This window comes from Malurus melanocephalus, unplaced genomic scaffold (genome assembly GCF_030028575.1).
Source record: "Malurus melanocephalus ecotype Western Australia unplaced genomic scaffold, MMel_1.1 scaffold_905, whole genome shotgun sequence".
NCBI lineage: Eukaryota > Metazoa > Chordata > Aves > Passeriformes > Maluridae > Malurus > Malurus melanocephalus.
In genome coordinates this window covers 1-20,970 of record NW_026624137.1, presented here as the reverse complement: position 1 = coordinate 20,970, position 20,970 = coordinate 1, and the positions used below count along the sequence as shown (strand labels likewise).

At 39.5% G+C, this 20,970-nt stretch overlaps 1 protein-coding gene across 1 annotated transcript in view; it reads left to right on the top strand.

Moving 5' to 3' along the window:
• LOC130585528 (protein AHNAK2-like) overlaps nucleotides 1-20,964 on the top strand; it is a gene marked incomplete at its 3' end in the record, with an annotated part of 44,704 nt that extends 23,740 nt beyond the window's left edge. Inside the window, exons 2-7 of the mRNA XM_057386068.1 lie at nucleotides 15,108-15,184; nucleotides 15,967-16,056; nucleotides 16,809-16,865; nucleotides 17,476-17,617; nucleotides 17,973-18,148; nucleotides 18,922-20,964. Coding sequence (XP_057242051.1) covers nucleotides 17,482-17,617; nucleotides 17,973-18,148; nucleotides 18,922-20,964 — 2,355 coding nt within the window. The remainder of the gene's footprint in view (nucleotides 1-15,107; nucleotides 15,185-15,966; nucleotides 16,057-16,808; nucleotides 16,866-17,475; nucleotides 17,618-17,972; nucleotides 18,149-18,921) is intronic.
• Nucleotides 20,965-20,970: the final 6 nt, after the last annotated feature.

The window sequence follows — 20,970 nt, the reverse complement described above, 5'->3', positions numbered from 1 at the left end:
GCTACTATGAAAAAAATTAACTCTACCCCAGCCAAAACCAGCACAATTACAAAAACTGTATTTTTGTAATTAGTGGTTCTTTGCAAAGTCATGAAATATATATATGTATACACAAYCCATATCTATATAAAAGTAGTATGTGCTTAAATGAGTTTTGCACTGATAGGCTACTTGGCAAAGAAATCACTTTTAGTTGTCCATTAGGGCTGGATTCAATAGAAATGTTGGCTGACTTTACTGCAAGCCTTGGAAACCATCAGAATATTCAAGGCTTAGGCAGTCAGATGCCTGCTTTAATTTCTATTGACAAAGGAAAAGGAGGGATGAGTAAATGTAAAACATTTCCTTCCAGCATTGAGCTAAGAGAGGCAGCATGGTGCAGGGAGGAGGTGGAATCCAGAACATCTGGGTTGTATTTATTGCTGGCTCTGCTGCCAATTTGCTTTGTGACTTTGAGCAAATACTTTTTTTTCCCCTTTGCTCTCTTATTTTCTGCAAGGTGGGAAGAGCTMACCTGGTTTCACATGGTGCATTGGGCAGGTGCAGGGATTTCCTTGGTGATCATGACCAAGATGCTGCAGTTGCCAAGCTGGGAGGTTCACGTGTGCCAGGCAGTGCTGTCTGGGTGGCAGAGGGTGCAAGGGGTGGCTGTGCYTTTTGAGAGCCCAAAGAGAAAGATGTTCATTAAGTGGAACCATGCCTGCATAAACATATGTCCATAAGTACTGGTAACCAGTGCCTCYTACTACCCATCAGAAAGTAATTTGGAGCTGAAGTTGGGTTGGCAGCCTCTACCTGTGATCTCTTATTTCATTTTCTTCAGCACACCCAGGGAAGAGCAATTACTTTGGGACTAAATCACAGAGAATAAGGTAGCTCTTTTGAAATGGTTTCTGTATTTGTTCTTCCTGGACTCAAAGCTGTTTTCAGGTTCTCGGTGTGGAGGAAAGAAGCCTGGCAGTTTCCTTTTTTTTTTCTTTTTCATAAGATGCATTTTCTGCTGAATGTGAAGAACTGAAAAAGTGTGTGAAAGCAAAGAGAGAGAGTCAAATATGGCCCTGTGTGTGCCACCAGCTCTGTAGTCCAGCAGTGACATTTGGGCTATAGATGGAAAATCTCTGCCTATCTCTTATTTGACTTCATTTCTCACTTTATACAACATTGATATCTTGGTGCTGCTTGCTATATCCAYCAGTGGAGCTCAGGGCTAATCTACAAAATGCTTTCATTTTTTTCTCAAAGTATTTACTCTTACGAGGGTGCAGGTGTGATTCCTGTGAGCAGCGATGTGTGCTCTGCTGGATTTTGCAAGATGAAATCAAAGCTGACCTCAACCCATATCATAGTCTGATTTACAAGATGAATGCAATGTAATATGCCATGCATCAGTTTCAAAGAGGCAAATGGAGGCTTGAGTAGGCACAGAATGAAATCTCAATACTTCAGGATTTGATCCTGTGGCACTAAATGACCAGCAGGTATCATGTGAGCCCTAATGATTTTTGTAAGCTTCCATTTATGGCTGTGTCCTGATGATCCTACTGATGGGTCAAGATGTCTTCCATGAAACCTCTTGGAAATACCTGGAACACRAGAGCTTGGGAAAACCTATCTCTCCACAAAATTGTCCATGAACTCAAGACTCTGATATCATACAGATGTTGGGTATCATACAGATGATGGAAGAACTTGCCAGGAATTGTGACAATGTGACTTTATGCGCTGTACAAATCTGAGAATAAAGATGCAATATGCAGYCTAGAGTCAAAGTGATTAATATCAATAGGAAACATTGATGGAGACTGATCTGATCTATACACTGTAGTGTATATTCCCCTTTATTTTTTTAAACCTATGAAGGAAAAAGGTTATTAAGAATAACAGGGGAAAACGAGTATAAATTTTGCCTGACATAATGTGGCTTTGTTGTAASCTGTGCCACTTTAGGTCTTACTTAMTGTATTGATTTTCTCTCCTCTGCTGGGTACATAATGTATTCTTCTTCTCACAGTAACACATTTGGCAGCTTGAACCAGTCAGTTGAACTGGGGTGCAAGACACCTGAGTTCATCCTCTGACTGAGTGGGTAAWGCAGTCACCTCACGTCTCTGTCTCTGCCTCCCCCTCTGTCCAGCCCCCTCCCGCTTTGGCTCTCTCTGTTAGTTTAACAGAAACCCCTTTGGGGCCAGCATTGTTCTCCATTGTGTATTTGTACAGCATAATGAGGTGTCAGTCTTGGGACAGGCTCTTGGAAACTACTAAAGCATAAATGATAATAGAAATAAATTCAGTGAATACCCACGTCCTATGTGTCAAGGCATGGTGTAAAAATTGTCTCCAGTAAAGTGGTCTGAGTGTTTTTAAGTGTGATACAAAGCTTCTCTAGATTTCAGAGRCTTAAATCCATCTCAAGACGGAGCCAGGACTTCCTGCAATGTTCTCTAGTCCTGCWCAGACAGCTTTGTGATGTGAAGTGAAAGCTCAGTTTGAATTGCCGTGGGTTAAAGGCGGCTATTCCCACAGTTCCCATTTCCTAATGTTTTCTACTTATGAAGTTCTTCTCTTTTTTAACGTTCATAGAAACTCGTGCCARAAAAGGTGTTTCCTATCATGTTCTCCTCACATTGTGTGTTGTGGTTTAGGGATTTTTTTTCATTCCATATTTTTAATCCCCAGAGAGCTAAGGTTAGTCATAAACATGCTTTTGGCTATCAGATTCATGTGTGGTTTGCTATAGCAACAAACAAAAGCATTAGTCAGAAACTGGCATGAAGCTATAAACACATATTTTTTGTGATATTACCCAGAGTTAGCTGAATTTATCTGGTACACTGTTGCCACACAACTGCATTGTATTTAGACTATTATCCTTGTTGAATAGGAACCTCGTAGAAAACCCAAATAATACATTATAGAGGAATAAGCAAATCTGTTAACTGATGTTGTCTGAAGATCACGGCCAAATTCTGCTGTTGCACTGTTATAAATCCAGCACAACACCTTCAGAACACACATTTAGATCAGAGCTAGAATCTGGGTATATCTGTGGAATAAGAGGAAAGTTATCATAAAAAAAAAAAAAAATCTTGCTTTGCCTTTGCACTTCTCATCTCCATAATTCTGCTGCAGCAAAATGATTAGAGGTAGATGYTATCAGATTGCAGTAGATGGTGTAAATTCACTGCCAGCACACTTGGAACACATTGTCTGCAGCAAGGCAGGGAGGGTGAGGATTGGAAAGAGCAGACTCTGGCTGTGCTYCTGCAGCASTGGGAAGGTGCAGTTTGTGCAGAGCCAGTGTCTATCCAGCCGGTCTGGGACGGGAGGAGTGGCTTTTGCAGCAAGTCCTGGCTTCCCTGGGGASTTGGTTGGGTTTGTAAGGCGTTCCCTGAAATCCCACAGCTACACAGCTACCAGTCCCTGACCCAGCTGGTTTAAAGGTTGCCCCAAAGGCTCTACAGAAGTGGTGATTTTTGCCTACGCAGAGTAGGCACATTCCTGCTTTATTCCAACCATTTGTCTTCTCTTCCCTGCACCTTTTCAGGAACATGAGCCCTGCTCTGTTTTGACAGCTGCATTTAATAAAAAACATATGCATGAAAAACATGTTTTCCAGTATCCCTGAGCTGGCACTGCTCTGCAAGGAGAACTTAAACTTCCCTAGAAATTGTTCAGCTATGTTTTCAGATCCCTTTCTTTGAATRTGCATGTGTGAAGTGTTCCTGACGTGCCCTGCTGCAGAGGTGTGCAGAGGAGCACAGCTGAGATATCCACGCCTGCCCAAGTGAGAGTAACAAAACCTTCAGAGCTTCCTTGTGCCAACGAGTCCAGAAGCTGTTAACAGGGCCAGTGATTCCAGCTGCAGAGAATAAACCTGCAGCAACATGCACCTTGCACATGTGTTCTGGAGCCCTCTGAGAACGGGCCTTAGAAGCCCAGAGATCAAGAATAAGACCTAACACTGGCCAAGCTGTGTCCCAAAAAACAAAGACCTCTTTTCCTCAACCAACCCCATRGCAGAAGAACATGTCCCAGGAGATCCTACATTTCAACCTTCACTCTGTTCACTGTAATTTTTTTAGTATTGTTGAATCTGCATCCTGCACACTTGAGACCCTGGCCAAGTTGTCTTTTCAAAACCTTTTGAGATAATTTTTCTGTGGTAGGCTTTCCTGATGTAGAAGTGTAGAAGGACCTGGTTTTCAGTTAGCAGGACTTCAGGAGACTTTGAGCAACCTGGTTTAGTGGAAGATGTCCCTGCCTATGGCAGCAGGGTTAGAATGAGATCATCTTTAAGGTCCCTTCCAAACCATTCCATGATTCTATGATTCTWTGACTTACTCTGGGCTTATGTGTGGGTTGTCTTTTCCCTTTTCCCACGTGTGTCCTATTGCATCAAGTCCTGCACTTGATTTCTCTGAAAAAACAAGAAGAGTTCTGCGTATTTGTCTTCCAAGATCAGCAGAGTGCTTTTCTTTACTCTCTTTTGGTCAAATGGAGACAGATCTTCTTCATAAGTGTTCAGAGTGGGATTAAGTAGTGTTCAAAGTATTTGCAATGAAGAAAGAAACAAATTCTGCTCTCAGTGTAGTTGCAGTTTTCTGTCAACACTGGCCCCAACACCACTATATAAAGCAAATATTTCAGTCACTAAAACCTTATTTAACATCTCAGCCCATGGAGGACTGTGGGACTGCCGTATTTAAAAATGTCACAATAAGATGGTGGTGGAGCCTTAAGTTTCAGTCAGGACAATTTCATGCTAGCAATGGTTCTCCTTTTCTGGCTTTATTGACTAAAAGCTGTGCATAGTGCAAGGAATGCAAATCCACCTTCCTTGGGAGAGAGCAATGGTCTCTGCTGCACACAGAACTCACAGAGAGCAGAATCCTCACTGGGGACATTGGATCAGGCAGGGTGCAAGAGAACACAGGTAGTGAAATACCATTGCTTTAAAAGCACTCCTTCAAAGATGTGCAGAAAACCCTCCAGATGGACTGAACGGCATCTCCAGGTCCCTCCCATTCTTTTCTTTTGCTCAAACTCTTCACAGTTCCAAAAATCAAGGTGGTCATTGTTGTTCTTCAGAGTGGGGACAAGCCAATGGATTGTCCTCCTGTTGCACAGATTAAAATGACTCTTCATTAAAATGAAGAAGCCACCATTGATAAGAATCAGATCCTCCTACTTGCAGCATATCCCAAAAACTAAAACTGAAGCTCTTCCTTTCCTTTATACTTTGTATTGGTGAAAAGTTGTCATTTCAGTGGAGCCCTTGACCTGGCTGAAGAGCAAAACAAAATTTACTCTCCCTTATGCATTAATCTGAATCTAGCACAGCTGTTCATSAAGAAAAACCTTACCATGTGCCTTCAAAAAGGATGCATCCTGTTTTAACAGAGTTAGAAAATAGTTAACCTGATGTGAGCAGACCATTATGATAAAGTTACTCATTTCCATAAGATACAATTATTTTCATGTTACAGAGAGGCTCTGAATGTTTGGAAATGTTATGAATCGGCTTTAGGGTTGATTATCAAATCCAACAAATAGTCCTCTTAGTGCTTTCAAACAACTCCACCCATCTCAATTCATTCACCARTTACTACGTGGATGAACCACAGCCATAGTTACTTTCTCTCTAAGAAATYCAGAACTGCAGTAATGAGTCTTCTTTAAAGAAATGGTTTCTCCCTGTCTTTTATAGTAGTKTCTGTGAAACCTAAAACTGAAATCTGTTTCCTTAACTAAACGGTGTTTTTCTCTAATCTATTAGGCAAGCATTTTGGTTTGTTATTTTTGGGTGCTAGAAGGTACAGAAATGGAAAATCAGTACTGAATCCCTTCAAAACCACATGCAAAAGTTCAATTTTATTTTTCTTTTAAAAATGCAATAAAAGTTTGTCAGCATCATGTTTTCCTTCTGTAAATTAATATGCACTTAAAAWTCCAATGCTTTTCAGTCTTACATAATTATTTCTAATCGCAAATAGTGAAGATTAAGTTAACAGATTTAATTTGAAAAAAAAAAAGGACGTATCAAATGGCACATTTAGAAAATGCTGGTGCAAGGTATACATGTGCTAGGGTAAGGTGTTAAAAAAAGAGGTACAAACCAATGGGCTGAAATCAAGAGACAACATTTTCAAAAATAATTTGGTATGTGRCTGATTGAATTATTTTGAAATCTGACCTTTTTGTGACTGAAACCCAAGTTAATAGTCCATTTATTCAGATTTGAATTACACTGATGTGGACAGAACTAAGCTAATTTATTTATTTATCTGACTCAATGGATTAGTTTATCTGTAAATGAGATTTTACGCTTTTGTAAACCCTCAGTCTGCATCCAGAAATTCTCACTAATTTTAAAGATAATCTCCTACCACACAAAAACAAGGAAAAGTGAGCTGGGCCAAATGCTATTTTGCTACTATCACTGTTTATTGACAAAAAAAGATTTTTATCTTTACGAAGTGAGGGAACTGTTAACTTTATCTTTGATGTAAAATATTTTCCCATAATAATTTTCTGACACCTTTATCCCGTATCCCTTGTATTACATATACATTAAGGAATTTAAAAGCTTAAAAGATATTTTGTTCTGTGGTAATTTACATCCAAACAAGTTGCCCAGAGAATTTTCTCTCGAGCTGAAAACCTGTTTCCAAGGGCAGATAKTTATATAAAAGCCCCCATAAAAGGTTGTGGAAGAACTACAAGGGTTTTTTCTGCATTCCTGTTTTGAGAGGGGCTATGCCCAGCATACCAAAGAGAGGCCAAAGTAACATCACTCCATTAATATTGCTATATCTGGGCACTTCATTGTGCACTGAATTTTATCAGCATAGTAAAGAGAAATAAAAGTCTTCTAGACCATAAGGACCTTAAGACCATAAGGATCATGATATGAACTCTTTATTTCTAGATATGGGTGTATGTATATGTTTATATAATAGGAACATTTTTACTGAGCATTGATTCAGATGAGGGTATTTTTTAAGCAGTGGGTTTGAAGTGTGTTTTTAGCAATTTGGGCTAAAAAGTCTGTTTCTAATTTGGAGTGGTAAGTGCCATTTATATAAAGCCTGCATCAGTTGCTTTGGGCTTTTTGCAAAATGTTAGTAGACCCTCTATTCTTATTCTTATTCTTATTCTTATTCTTATTCTTATTCTTATTCTTATTCTTATTCTTATTCTTATTCTTATTCTTATCCTAAGACGTATTCTTAGGGAACAAATGTGCTTTCTACCAAAACCACCCAGAATTAGCATCTTTCTTTAGCATGTCAGTACTGAGCTACCTTAAGAGACAGCTTGGGGTTACAGCCATTTTTTCTTAAGAAATACTGACTCTGTGGCCAGAGAAATTGAGTCTCCAGGGYTGCCAATCAAGCCTACGCAGGCAGAGCGATCATTTTCCATARATGCATTCATTTGATTCATTTATAAATCTGAGCAGGGCTGTGCTTTGGCAGTGGAACAGGCAATCTGCTCTGGTAGAAGCCTGAATTCTTGGAAGGGTGAATCAGAGAGGGGAAGGAATGTAGCAAAGTTAATTTGTGTGATCTTTATGGGCCTTATCTGCAATAGGCACCCACCTGCCTGTGCTCCTAGGCAAGTCATGGAAAGAGCTGAGTTCACAGCTATCTAACAGGGAGGACAGGAGGCATCAGCTCCTTGCTCTGAGAAGAAGGCAGATGTGCTGTGAATTCACTTCCCAAGTCTAGTTTCTTGTACAGGTGAAGGGGTTTCTTTCAGAGGGCAGAAAACCTCTACATGCCTAACCGATGTACTGGATGACCAAATAGCTGCAGAGTGGTTCCTGCTAGGGTTTGTGAAGCAMGTGAGAGCTCTTCATTTGCAACATGTTCCCAAAACCCTTCCTAAAGCCCAGGTCATCCAGATGGGCAGTGACACCCTGGGAAATTTTAGTTGGGTATCCATACAATTCTTTACAGCACAGTAGACACTCAGTTGCAAGTAAAACCAGTATATCCCAAGAGATAAAACTGCTGAGGATCAGAGTGGATTAGAMCAGTTTTTATTGCTTTATTTGGCTATGAATTGCTAACTCACTTTCTGTCCAAAAGGGTGGTAAGCAATTTTGGATCAGTCCAGGAGTTTGGGCACACATAGCAACAATTGCTGCAAAGTGATTCCCTTCTCTTACCAATTTTGTGAGGACAAGGTCCTGCAATCCTGGAAAAATCATAACTGATAATTATCAGAGAAGGTCCTAATTCACTACATTACCGTAATAATTATGCAAGAAAACACTGTAGGAATTCATGCAGGAAGTAAAACACAGACTAGAAGGCCATTCTGTCCCATAAAACCTGAGAGGGAAGAAAATTCCTGCCTAAGACACGCAGCACAGGGACACAGGGCAGGAATTTACACCTACCCTCCAGGTAAACAGACTAAAACTAAAGCTGATACAAAACTTGTGCTTCTCAAACAAAACCATGGCATAGGGGAAACAGCACTGAACCTCTGGTTGTCTGCTAGGTGCCATGAGCATTTCTCCAGCTACCTTTTTCACTCTGCCACTTGTAGCTGTCTTTTAGCTAGAAATAGGAGGAATGAACCAAAAGAGCCAAATACGGGTATCAACCACTGCTGCCTGCTTTTGCTGTCTCTTGTTCTCGTTCTCACAGTAAAGCTTATTTTCAAACTCTCTTGTTACTCATAGGAAACATTATTCTGTTTTAGTAAGAGGTGAAATATCAGACTAATGAAATACTTGATAAAATAYTTTATTCTTGTAGCAAAAGAGTTATGTGGATCTGGCCAAACTGTATGTCCTATATAGCCAAGTAACCAATAAATGATGATAGCTAGATGAAAGTCATTAACCCAGGATCTGGGAAATTTCAATTTGACAATGGAAAAAAAAAAAAAAAACCCGGCAAAAGTCCCCTGTGCTTTTCATGTTAAAATATGACTCAAGCTGAGAARGTCTGTGCAGAGCCCCACCAGAGTGATTTATTTTCATGCTCTGAATTGTTCTGTGGTTTCCATTAAATTTATCTTTGCCATCAGAGGAAAGGTGGACCACTCTAAGAATCAAGAACTCCTTTCTGATCAGCCTTCCTAAAGGTTTTGCTCCTATTGTGAAGTGTGAGCAGGAATGCTTTTAATACTTTTAAACCTGTGGCMAGAGCTTATCAATAAATACACACTCATGGGAAAGCCTTTCACTCTTCTTTTCATCTGGGGGCTGTTAGTTTCTCTTTTTATGGTAGTGTTTATATCAGTTCTTAGCTGCCAGTGCTCTTACACATCTTTCCTGATACTAGTCAATCTGTAGAAAATGCTCTATAAAATCCTACAGAGCTCAGTGTGGTCTGCAAGGAACCTTAATTCCCAAGACATTTCTCTACTTGGATGTACTTTGCAGAGCACAGTACTGTTTCTTTTGATAAAAGTAGGTGTTAACTTCACGGGCAGTCCTCTGGCTGGGCAAGGAGACTCATGATTGTAACTCACATATACATTCTGTTTTCAAAAGGTTTTGAGATGAAATGATTTGAAGGCTTTTAATGAAGTACTCTAACAGCCGACAAGGGCAGCTTAACATACCAAGGCAATGAATCAAAACATCTTGTTCATGCCTTGAATGGAAGGAAACTATTCACACACGTTGGTTATTTGGGAGTAGCTGCTCCTTTAGCACGACCGTGCCTCAAGCCCCCTGCTTTTGGCTCCCAGCATTCATCACAGCACAAATATGCAGCCCAGGGACAGAGTGCAGCCAAGGGGCATTGCCAAACCAGTGCAAAACAAAGGCAGGAGTGTAGCTTGAACACCGGCCCAGCTGGTTCTGATAGCATCCCGCTGATAATAACGCCTGTTAAACTCCTTCAGCAGCAAAATCTTTATCTTCATTCCACAGAGCAGCCCTTTGTCTTCATCCCACAGAAATTTCAGGGCTTGGTGGGGAGAGTCCCACTCCCAGCGCAGGGCAGAGGGGAAACACCAAAGGGGCGGTGCAGATCGTGGCTTTCACACCATTTGGGAGGCAGCGCGGCTGCTTTTGGCACTGCGGCAGCCGCTCCGTTCGGAGCTGACGAGCTGGTTCTTCTGGGTGGAGCTGCAGGGTGCCCCCGCTGTCTCGCTGGCAGCGGTTCAAGTGAAGGAACATGACATTCCTGCGATGGAGGGCTGGGAGAGGCAGCCTTGTCCGTGACAGAGTGCCCGCGTCCCCCACGGCCATGGATCGTGCCCAGACACAGTGACAGCCGCAGCATTCCCGCTGCGCTCCGGCCGTGCCCCGGAGCCCTGCCCAGCAGTTGTTGTAACTCAGTCCGTGGCATCTTGCAGGACAATGGAATGAATCCAGGTCTCTGGAATGCACTAGGAAATCTCTGTAGAAGATGAACCTCTTGATTTTTTTTTTTTTTTTTTTTTTTTTTTTTTTTTTTTTTTTTTTTTAACTGGTGGTTTTCTCCAGCATCATTGGAGCTGCTGACTGGAAATGCCACGAGCCTTTTGGAGCTTGTGGTCAAGCCTGTGTGAAAGCCTGTGCCATAAACCGTGGTTTGAACCTCATGGCAGCTTCCTCCAGGAAGCACATGCCTAACAAGGTTTATTTGCAGACACTTTCAGATTCTTATCTTTGCAGCTGATGCTTGCAGGATCATTTTCCTSCAGCACTGCTTGCTTGGAAGTCAGGTGGACTTACCTATCTGAAAAAGTGCTCTTGAGAGGCCAGGATGAATGTCAGGCATGTGCATAGTGTTCCTGTTATCAAGTGCTTTCCTGAACTGGGACCCACGATTTAAAATATTTTAACTATTCCAAGWATTCCCTATTTCAAATACAAGAAGTGAATCAGAAGAGGTTGTGGGACTTCACAGCAGCACTGCTCAGGCAGCTGTGAGAGCTCTGGGGGAGGAGAAGGAATCCCAGTAATTGCGATACCTGCAGGACGGGGAGGACAAGCTGTGGGGGAAAAAAATCAGGCACACCATCCATCTGGAGAGAGGGATGTGTTTTTAAAAACAAAAGACATTATGGAGCAATGCATTAGCAGTTACCAGCCTTTAATGTATGAGGAACAACAGAGGCAGGACCAGGATGGGGTGCCTGGGGGCAGAGGGACAGACAGACCTGCAGGTGCAGGGAGGGATGGGTGCAGGAAGAGAGGTTGCTACAGGAGCCTGCTAAAGCTGTCCATGACAGCAGCCATGCACATCTTTGTTTACAACAAGACATAAGCACGAGGGAGCACTGTGAAAACTGCTGACCTACATGTATGAATTCTTTAGTGGGTCAAACACAGTGCCAACAACAACAGTGATGTTAAATGATTACTGCTGTTGTTTGTCTTGCAATTATTCATTCTTCCTTTGCCTTATTAATAATACAAATGAGATTATGTGCCCAGAGCGTGCTTTGCACAGTSAGAAAAGACCTGATCTAAAGATGTCCCAGCCTTGCCCACATGTCAAGGCACGAGTTTTCTGACTGGCTATGGACTCAAAGAGTTACTTCCACAACACTGCACACATAGGACAGTTAGTTTCTTGTCCCAGCTTAGAAATGGTAACTAGGAAATGCTTAATTCCTCATAAAGTACAGGCACAAGTTGTAACCTTAAATAACAATAAGAGAGTGAGCAAAGCATAAAATTTTTCACCTGTGGACAGATATTCATCATGGATCAGGTTTCTTTCAGTTAAGAGAAACTATTTGTTGACGTAAAGTTGAAGCTGATGCAAGGAAAAGTAATATGCTTAAAGATAAGAACAGATTACTTAACTTCACTACTCATATGCAAATATAACTTCAGTCTAAATCTTGAAAAGCAAAAAGCCCAAATCTAAGAAAGGGATATAGTTTGAAAGCAGAGAAGCTAGGATGATCAGCAAAAAGGCATTACTGTTTCTTTTAACATCTCTGGCATTCTCATGTACTGTTTTATTTTATTTTAAAGTATACAGACCACAGTAAGTTAATATGCCAATGTTCCAGTTAAAGTTTGGGTTCTCTTTATACAATACATTAAAGCACATTTGATTTAAATTCAATGGCACTGTCATACTTGGAATTCATTATATTGTATCGAATGTGATTTTGGATAGTGTTACCCACTGAAWGTGAATACCAAAAAAATAACCTGTTTTTATTTTTTTCTTTTGGTTTTGCCCAAACAGTCCATCTAGGACTGGGTTGCTAGGCTAAAGGTAAAATAATTTTTTTTAAATTGCATTTCAAAAAGCAAATACACATTTCAGTCATATGATATGAAAATTATCCAGCCTATATAACTCCTACTGCTTACTTTCAAAAAAATMCCTTGTTCTGAAGTCAGTCCAGTGGCTATTAGAAGTAGTCACTGATGTAAATTCCATCTTGTTTATGAAAACATTTTGAACAAAGCATTGATTGTCCAGGGTTCATAAAAAAAAGTTAAAATCTATAAAATGTTGGCATCGCTACTATTCAGGGCATGAGAACGACATGCATAAAAACCATGGTTTGCTGGCACAGGCTTTTCTACTCAGAAAGACAGCTTTGCTGAAAACATACTGTAATTCCCCTCTTTTATAGATTTCTTTCGAAAGTATTCTGAATCAGGGAATAATCAGAAGGAAATCATAGTCTGCTGTAGGAATCAAGGGAACATCAAGTTTTTTATGGCATGGGTTAACTATCRTAAAGGGAAAACCTAGGCAGAGTTTGGGGAAATTAGGGTGGATGGAAAGGCCTTGGTGTGAAGCTTTGGGAGGGAAGGTCATCTGTGTGCCCCTCCGTGCAAYCTCACCCACATCTCTGTTAGCCCTGGGGACAGTAATTGCTCAATTTTTTTAGGAAAGGGCACTACTGTCACAGTTTAGGAGAGATACTGTACTTGTATTGCTCCAGTTCTAGACAACTAAATTGTCACTGAAGTTACACCAGAGTAAAACAAGAGAAACAGCAGTGAACCAGCCTAAGAAGCCTCATAGATAATTCTTTCCTGTTTCCTTTCCAGTAGCAAAATTATTGGCAGCCACCAGAGATCAATGCTGTAGTTAATGTAGAAGTGCTGCACTGAAGAGCAAACACTMCAGCAATCCAAGCAATTTTCTGTTAAGTCATTCTACTGGACTGCAGGGCTTGTGGGTGGGATTCTCCCAAGTGAAAAATACAGCAATGCCACAAGTCTAAGTCCTTACTATTTCTTGGAATTTTAGTAATAGCCATAAATTTTGTTGTTGGCACCTGAATCTTTAGAAGCACTAAGCAAATTAAACAATCAAGCCTCAATCCTGCAGCTCTTCTCCTCATATGATGCTTATTAAAATACATGTGGTTAAGTGCTTCATGAATGGATTCCAGAATTTTCAAGCAGAAATGCCTAAAATCAGGTTCAAAAATCCACGTCTAATTTTTTTTAACAAGGTTATGCTAATTTTCCAATTTTCTTGAGCTTCTGAAGATTGCAAATGCTGGAGCTTTTGAAAGAAAAAAAAAAAGCAAAATTTTATGCAGGTCTCTAATCTGAGTTAGCATGTGCATTAAGACCATGTTCTAGAATTTTCTAGAATTCTCCATTGTAGGTGTCAGGACACGTCTGTGAAGTCTGTGAAGGCCAAAGGAAGCATAGTCTGRCAACCCTGATGTGTTCTGGGTTGATCCTAGTTCTCTAGAGCTGGAATWCTGCAGGAGAGCAAATTATGATGCTGTACATGTGGCTAATGAGGATTGCCTTCTATTCTGTCAAGTTCAGATATTTGACCCACAGACTTGTGGGATATTCCCACTGGAAGTCCTCTATTTCCATTCAACTTAACAAAGTGATCACTGGGGCATAATTCTTTCAAAACTTTGCCCATACTATATAATTTCATCTTCAAAAAAAAGTCAGGAAAAAAGTAAATGTTGGAGATCAGAAAACTATGAGGAGTGACCAGCAAAATCTCAGTCACATTAACAAGAGCTTGCATGCATGACTGAGTCGTGCCACKTTGTCTGCACACACAGCATGTAACATCCAGAAATGTGTTCCAACCCAAGGAGTCTCCATTTAAAACAGACAATGAGTTGCACAGATCTTCTTGTCAATTGTTTTCTCTTGTTTTTGAGCATGTTTTTAAGCCAGAGGATCTGTTTATGAGAGCCAAAACTATGTATAGTAATGGCAGTTGTAAAACTGAGTGTGAGGGAGCTAGACAGCCTGATGGCTTGGAAAAAATGAGCATGGAGACAGGAAAGAGACATGGTTATTGGGACAAGGACTTGTGCATGTGTTGGAATAGCTGGTGCATTAGGGAATAATGTAGTTCAGCTACACTGTCCTCTACTGGCAAAGCCTGGATCTCTGAAAACGTRTTCTAATTCATGCTGTTATCATTCCTTGGTGCCCAATTTAATGCATTTTGAAAGAATAATACTTTCAGGCAGCCCATCTCCTTCACCTCATCTCTGTCTGCCCTCAGGACTTTGAAAAACTAAGAAAAGAGAGTCTTTGTGACTGTCAAAACTTTATGATGTTTACTCTCCTGGTCTTAAGAACTTTGTCAGAAGCAAGGAAGAGTTTCAATACRGGGAATTTCAATCAATTTCATTTATTGTGAATTAACAAACTTTAATTACTGATTCTGATATTTTAAAGAATGAAACAACTCAGGGAAAAACACTTCAGATGCTCTCTCTACACCTCTCCTTCCGTTTTTCTGGTCTCTAATCCCTCCAAACACTTACTGTGGGCAAAGGGCTCAGTCTCTTTGGAAAGTTGGGGGCTGATAGGGAGACAGGGGTCAGCAGATCATCTCTGCTTTTTTTTTTTTTTTCCAAAGATATCAGAAATATTCTTATCCAGAAATGTAAAGGCTTTTGGTGAAGGACAAAAACCCTCAGAGTGGAGAAAATTTACAACTAGAATTTGGCCAGATTATAATGCCTGCCCATGGCTAGTAGAGAGAGCTAGATGACATTTAAGGTCCCTTCCAACCTCAACCATTCTGTGATGGTAGGAATCTAAATCAAGGCAGGCCTTTCCATTGGCCTGTGCACGTCTCTTGCCGTGCTGCTCCGGAGGGTTTTGGCTTGCAAGCTGATTGCTCTATGCTCTGTGTGGAGCCTGCAGGCACCAACAACCTSTGTGCTGCTTTCAGGTTCTGGACGACAGCTGAGACCGGCTGAGGCCCCGGGAGATGCTGATGCCGATGCGGATGCAGAAGATGAAGATTCTGTGAGTTTTTTGGAGTTGAATTTTTTTGTTATGACAGTTTGGCATAATGGGATCTCAAATATTTTGTTTATAGCTGGATCTTGCTGGTGATTTGCCTCCCCATTAAAAATGTTGTATTTTAGCTTGGGATTGTCCTGCCAGCTTAAAAACCAGAAAGAAGTTTCATTTTGAAGGCATCTGCTCTTTGCCATGGTTCATTGGCATAAGTTTACTACCAAGACTTAGCAAGCTATTACTTGGTTGTTACTACAGTAACTTTTCTTTAAAGGTTTAGACAGTTTAGGTTCCCTATTGTCTGACTGCAAAGGAAGCATGCCAAGTGCTTGTCAGCAGAAATTCTTGCTGGGATTTTCCCATGGTTTGCTTGCTTATAGACAGCAACAAAGTTTGAAGCTCCTGTAAGCAAAGTTTGGGTGTACGAATAGAGCAGGGACAGGATTTCTTTTTTTTTTTTTTTAACTTTCTCAATTATTACTAATTGATCTGTCTAATTTCAGTCCGTTCAGTCTGTAGATGTATACAATACATAAAGAAAACCGACATTAGCATACCATTGTTTTTGTCTCTCAGAACTCTGTCCCTCGTGGTTTTGAGTGCTTTAACAGGACCATTTTATTAGTTCTTGACATAAAACAAGGGTTATTGGTTATTTTTTATCCACCATTACTAATGAAATATTTTTACTCAGAAGRGCACTGTATATAACTAGAGAAACTCCCATAAAAATGGGCCACTGTTTAATGGTGGATGTTCCTTTACCACTGCTCATGTCTTTTCTACAGGTTAATGAAGTGGCCGTAGAAGACATTCGTCCAAGGCCACAAGGATCCTCTCCAGTTTATGAATATCCCATAGAAGAAGACTATTTAAAGGCAAGGCATTGAATTTTCATGCAGTCATGGCTTTATCAAGTTGATTCAAGAGGCTTTAGCTCCCACAAGTAGCAGAGTCATATGTCATAGAACAGGATATTGTTGCAGCCATATTGTCTTTCTGTCCCTACCAAAATTGCATCTATGTTCATTTACGGTTTTATTCTGTGCTGGACTTTCTGGCCATGTTCTTGTTTCTTGGCAAGAAAATGCATTTTACTTARTTCCATGAAGGACGCAAGGCAGAGAGCATAAAGAAATTACATTCTTCTTCCAGTTAGAATACATAACTGGCTTGAATCTAACTAACAGTATTTCAAAATCATCTGTACCTCTTGGTTATTCAGTTAGAGATTTAATTAGTTCAGCCCTGTTAAGGTAAGTAGGCAACAGTTGGAAATTCATGCTGAAGTTGAGTAAGTACAAAAAGTGTATATTTCCAAAATTGAAAGCATGGACAATGTGCTACATGAAGACACAGAAAAGCTCACAGTGTCTTAAGGCATTTGGTCTCTGACATTCATTGAATGCAAATTTTGGTACAATGAAGGGAGGCCTTGGCATCTAATTTACTACTGAGAATAGTACAGTTAAATGATTCACTTTGTACATAGCGCTTGATCCTGATTTTGCTCTGTTGCCATTAAAGTGAGCCTCAGTTCTTAGTCTAAACCAGGAATCTTAACTGACTTTCRTTGTACTTAAGAATACCATGACTTCTGAACATTAAATTATTGAAAATTATTTTTCAGCTTGAAGAAGAAAACAAAAAAGTTTCTACAGACAAATCAAAACAGAGTCATCCACAGGTCAGTCTAAAAGCACTCCATAGTTTTAGGTATGAGCCTTGTAAATAGTAAAGTTTGTTCTAACACACAGACATGAATAGGTGGACTGAAGGAAGAAGGACAAATGGGCAAAGAATCACTCTGGACTTGTTTTGACCATGAACTTCATGAATGGCTGAGTTATGGCACAGGCATGAACATTTATTTGTCCTAATCGGGGTCCTTCCATAATTCTTTTTAGAATTCTTTCTTTCACCTTCTGTGATTTGAGTACAGCACAGCAGAGCTCTCAATCTGACTTTTCTGGCCCATTGACTTTAACTGGAGTGGTTAACATCTTCACAGAAAATACAGCCTTTCAGCCCTAAAAGTTTCCATATGTTTCATATTTTAAAATTATAACCTATTTTCCCTATGGCCCTGATCCAGTATAACCATAACACACGTGCTTAATTCTAATTTAGAACAGAATCAAACCCACACTGAGTAAGTATATTCTTTATTYTGGATAATCTTTCTTGAGCTATAGAAAATATACCTGAGGAGACTAATTTTTTCATTGTAGAACGATGCAGAACCCTTTAATACAAATTAATAAAAACAATAAATTCACATCTTTTTCTATCTCTAGGAGACAATGGAAGTGACCCTGAAAACAGAAGTGGAAGCTGGTGCTAGTGGTTTTAGTGTGAAAGGTGGAGGAAATGAAGGAATATTTATTAAAAAAGTGCTTAAGGAATCTCCTGCTTCAAAAATATTTAGTCTTAGAGAAGGTACAGTTTGAATTTTTATTTTGTTTTGATTTTATACTGTATCTTTAAATAATGAGATTTGTAGCTGTGTGATCTGCCATCTCTTTAGGTATCAGACATTAAGTAGATTTCAAACCAGTTAATGTTATCTSTGCGCCTAACCTGTCTATATTGATAATTTCTAAGACCACTCTCTTGAACAATAATGAAATGTGATTTTTTTTTTTTTGTATACCATAAAAAAACCTAGTTTTCACTGGAACAGTGAAAAAGATGCATAGAAAGTTATATACACAAAACTGAAATTAAAAAAAAAAATTGAAAAAACTACCTGAAAACACAAAGTAATTAAAATAACGAGTGGTTCCACTTGCAGGTGATCAGCTTCTAAGTGCTACAGTATTTTTTGATAATATCAAATATGAAGATGCACTCAAGATTCTCCAATATTCCGAGCCATACAGAGTCCAATTCAGCCTCAAAAGAAAAATTGCCGTGCAAGAAGATCTAGAGCATTCTTCAGCCCAGCACAAAAAGGAAAGAATAGGCCAGGTAGGTTCTTGTTTGATTTGCAAAATTTGGATAACATAYTGTAATAATGTGCTGTGTGGAAATAGATCAGAAAACGCACACTTGTGTCTTTTTAAGACTTGGGCATATGTTTAAAGTCACTAGCATGAATATTCATGATTWAAAAAAAATCCCACACAATCTTTGCAGCTTTTTAAGTATTTTGAGTGGGATTGTGTAGTTTACATATATCCACAATCTTATGTTAGGGTATACGAATATTTTTTAGTGAGTCAGCATTTTGTTATTCTTAATCRTCCACTGATAGAACAGACTTGGGTAATCTCTGTGTTCAGTATATTCAAAAATGTAAAATATCAGTGTTTTTCTCCAAAGCTCCTCTATAAGATTTTCTATTAAAAAATAYGTGTTTAACCACTGATATTTTTATAGACTTATGATTTCTTCATGGGTTTTCAYCAACTTAAAGATTATTTTTTCGTCATATACATATATATACAAATAGTATATATCATATATATTTGACAGACATATATAAATATACACTCTATTTACTGCAATGTTTTGCAAAGAATTAAAATCTGCAGAAATCCATATATTACAATCCATTTGTTTATTATAATTTCTGCCTAACATTATATATTTACATAATCTTCAGGAATTTTTTTATATAACAAGTAGATACTAGTAATAAAAAGAACATTTTTCTACATATTTTATAGTATGTTTTTTAGTTTCTGTTGCACCTATATTTAGGTTACTTCTAATCTTCTGTCTACTAATTGTTCTTTTAGGAAAAAGAACTCAGTGAGAGCATTCCTGAAGAAACACTTCATGTTTCAGGAAAAGCTATATCAGAAGAAGACAGGGAAACATTAATTGGAAGCCAAAGGGTAGGAAGAAGTAAGAGACCTAAAAAAGATAGACTATCATGGCCGAAATTTCAGTCAATCAAAAATAAAAAGATATTGAGGCACAGAAGATCTCATAGTACATCAGATGCATATGAGCCCGCTATGCAGGATATTTCCCCTACAAGCACGGACACGGAGTCTCAATTTCCACAGGAAGTCCATACCAAAGAGAAAAAAGGAAGCCAAAGGAAGCTGAAGTTCCCTAACATTGGATTCAGAATGCATAGGTCCAAAGCAGAGCCACAAGAGAAACAAAAAAAAGAAATAAAAACTATGCTGATCTCTGAAAAAGAAAAAATACATAAAGATGATATAAGCTTGGAAAATCCCGAAATCTTAACTGTTGAATATACCACATCTGCTTATGAAATGAAAACAGGGGAGGTACATRAAACTTTAACAAAAGACTTAAAAGATATGAAAAATGGCATTCCATCTCATGTAAAGCAATGCCCTGAAGTTGAAATAAACATTAAAGAAAAAGACAAGGAAGCAACATCAAAATTTAGTGTACCTGAAGTACCAGACATAACAACAGARATACCAAAGCCCAGCTTAGAAACAGCTGATCTGAAAGTAAGCCCAACTAAAAAATCACCACAAGCCTCATCAAAATCCCGAAAAAAGAAACAGAAAGGAACAAGAGATAAAAAAGAAGGAGAAAGTAGAATTGACATAGACTTGATGGGTCACACAGCTAAAGGATCTGTACAGGTAAAAGGCCTAGAAATAGGCACAGCTAAAGCAGAATTACAGACATCTGAAACACAGGAAATGGAAGGAAAAAGAGCAGAAGACACACAGATAATAAATATTCAGAAAATAAATTATGGAGTTTCCATGCCCACAAGAAAAGAGACAGAGACTGACACAACCAAACAAGGAAGTGAAGATCCACAAACAGTTGATTTGACTTCAGAGGACAGCAGAAATTTTGGTGGGAAAACTCACTTGCCAGATGCAGAATTAGAAGTATCTACTTGGAAAATACAGATGCCATCATTCAAAATGGGTAAAACACTTAAAACTGACACAAAAATAAAAAGAGAAGGAAGCAGAGAAGACACAGATGATAGTATGAAAAAGGAACACATAGAGGTAGATGAAATGCTTACAGATGAAAAAGGCTTAAATGTAGAAATTGACATGAAGAGAGGAGAAAAAGATATGGAGGGAAAAGAAAGCAAATTCAGACTGCCAAAATTAAAATTCCCTACATTTACATGGTCAACAACAAAGGAAGAAACAGGGCAAACTGAAACACAGATAAATGAAAGGGAAGAAAAAGTACAAATTCGAGAAGAAGCAGGAGGACTTGAGGTATGTGCAAAAGCAGAAGAAATAAAAGATCCAAGTGCTGAAATTGAAATAGAGATATCCAAAGAAAAATTAAAGGAAAATGATATAAAGCAAAAAGCAAAAATCGAGCTACAAAGTCCGAAAAAAATAACAATAGAACCTGCCTCAATGGAAATTAACATTGAAGAAAGACAAAAAAAATCATTGATTTCAAAAATAGATGTGGAAGCAGAAAGCATTGAATTCAGTCAAAAATCGAAAGAGAAGCAGAAGATATCAGTAACCACAGACTTTGAAAACAAAGCTCCCAAGGTGGACATCAGCCTGCCCTCTGTYGACATCACCCTTCCGCAGGCCAGCGTCGACCTGCAGGCACCCGAAGCCGCCCTCGGCGTGGAAGGGGAAATCAAAGGCCCAGAGAAGGAGGCCGCCAAGACCAAAGACGGCAAGTTCAAGATGCCCAAGTTCGGCATGCCTTCCTTTGGCTGGTCCAGCAGCAGAGAGGCCAAGGGCTCTGTGGCCGCCGAGGTTGACATCAGCCTCAAGGAGCCCCAAGTGACGGTGCCATCGGCAGCCGCCGAAGTGGACGTCAGCCTGCCCGCGGCCGAGATCCAAGTGCCCGGCGTGGAG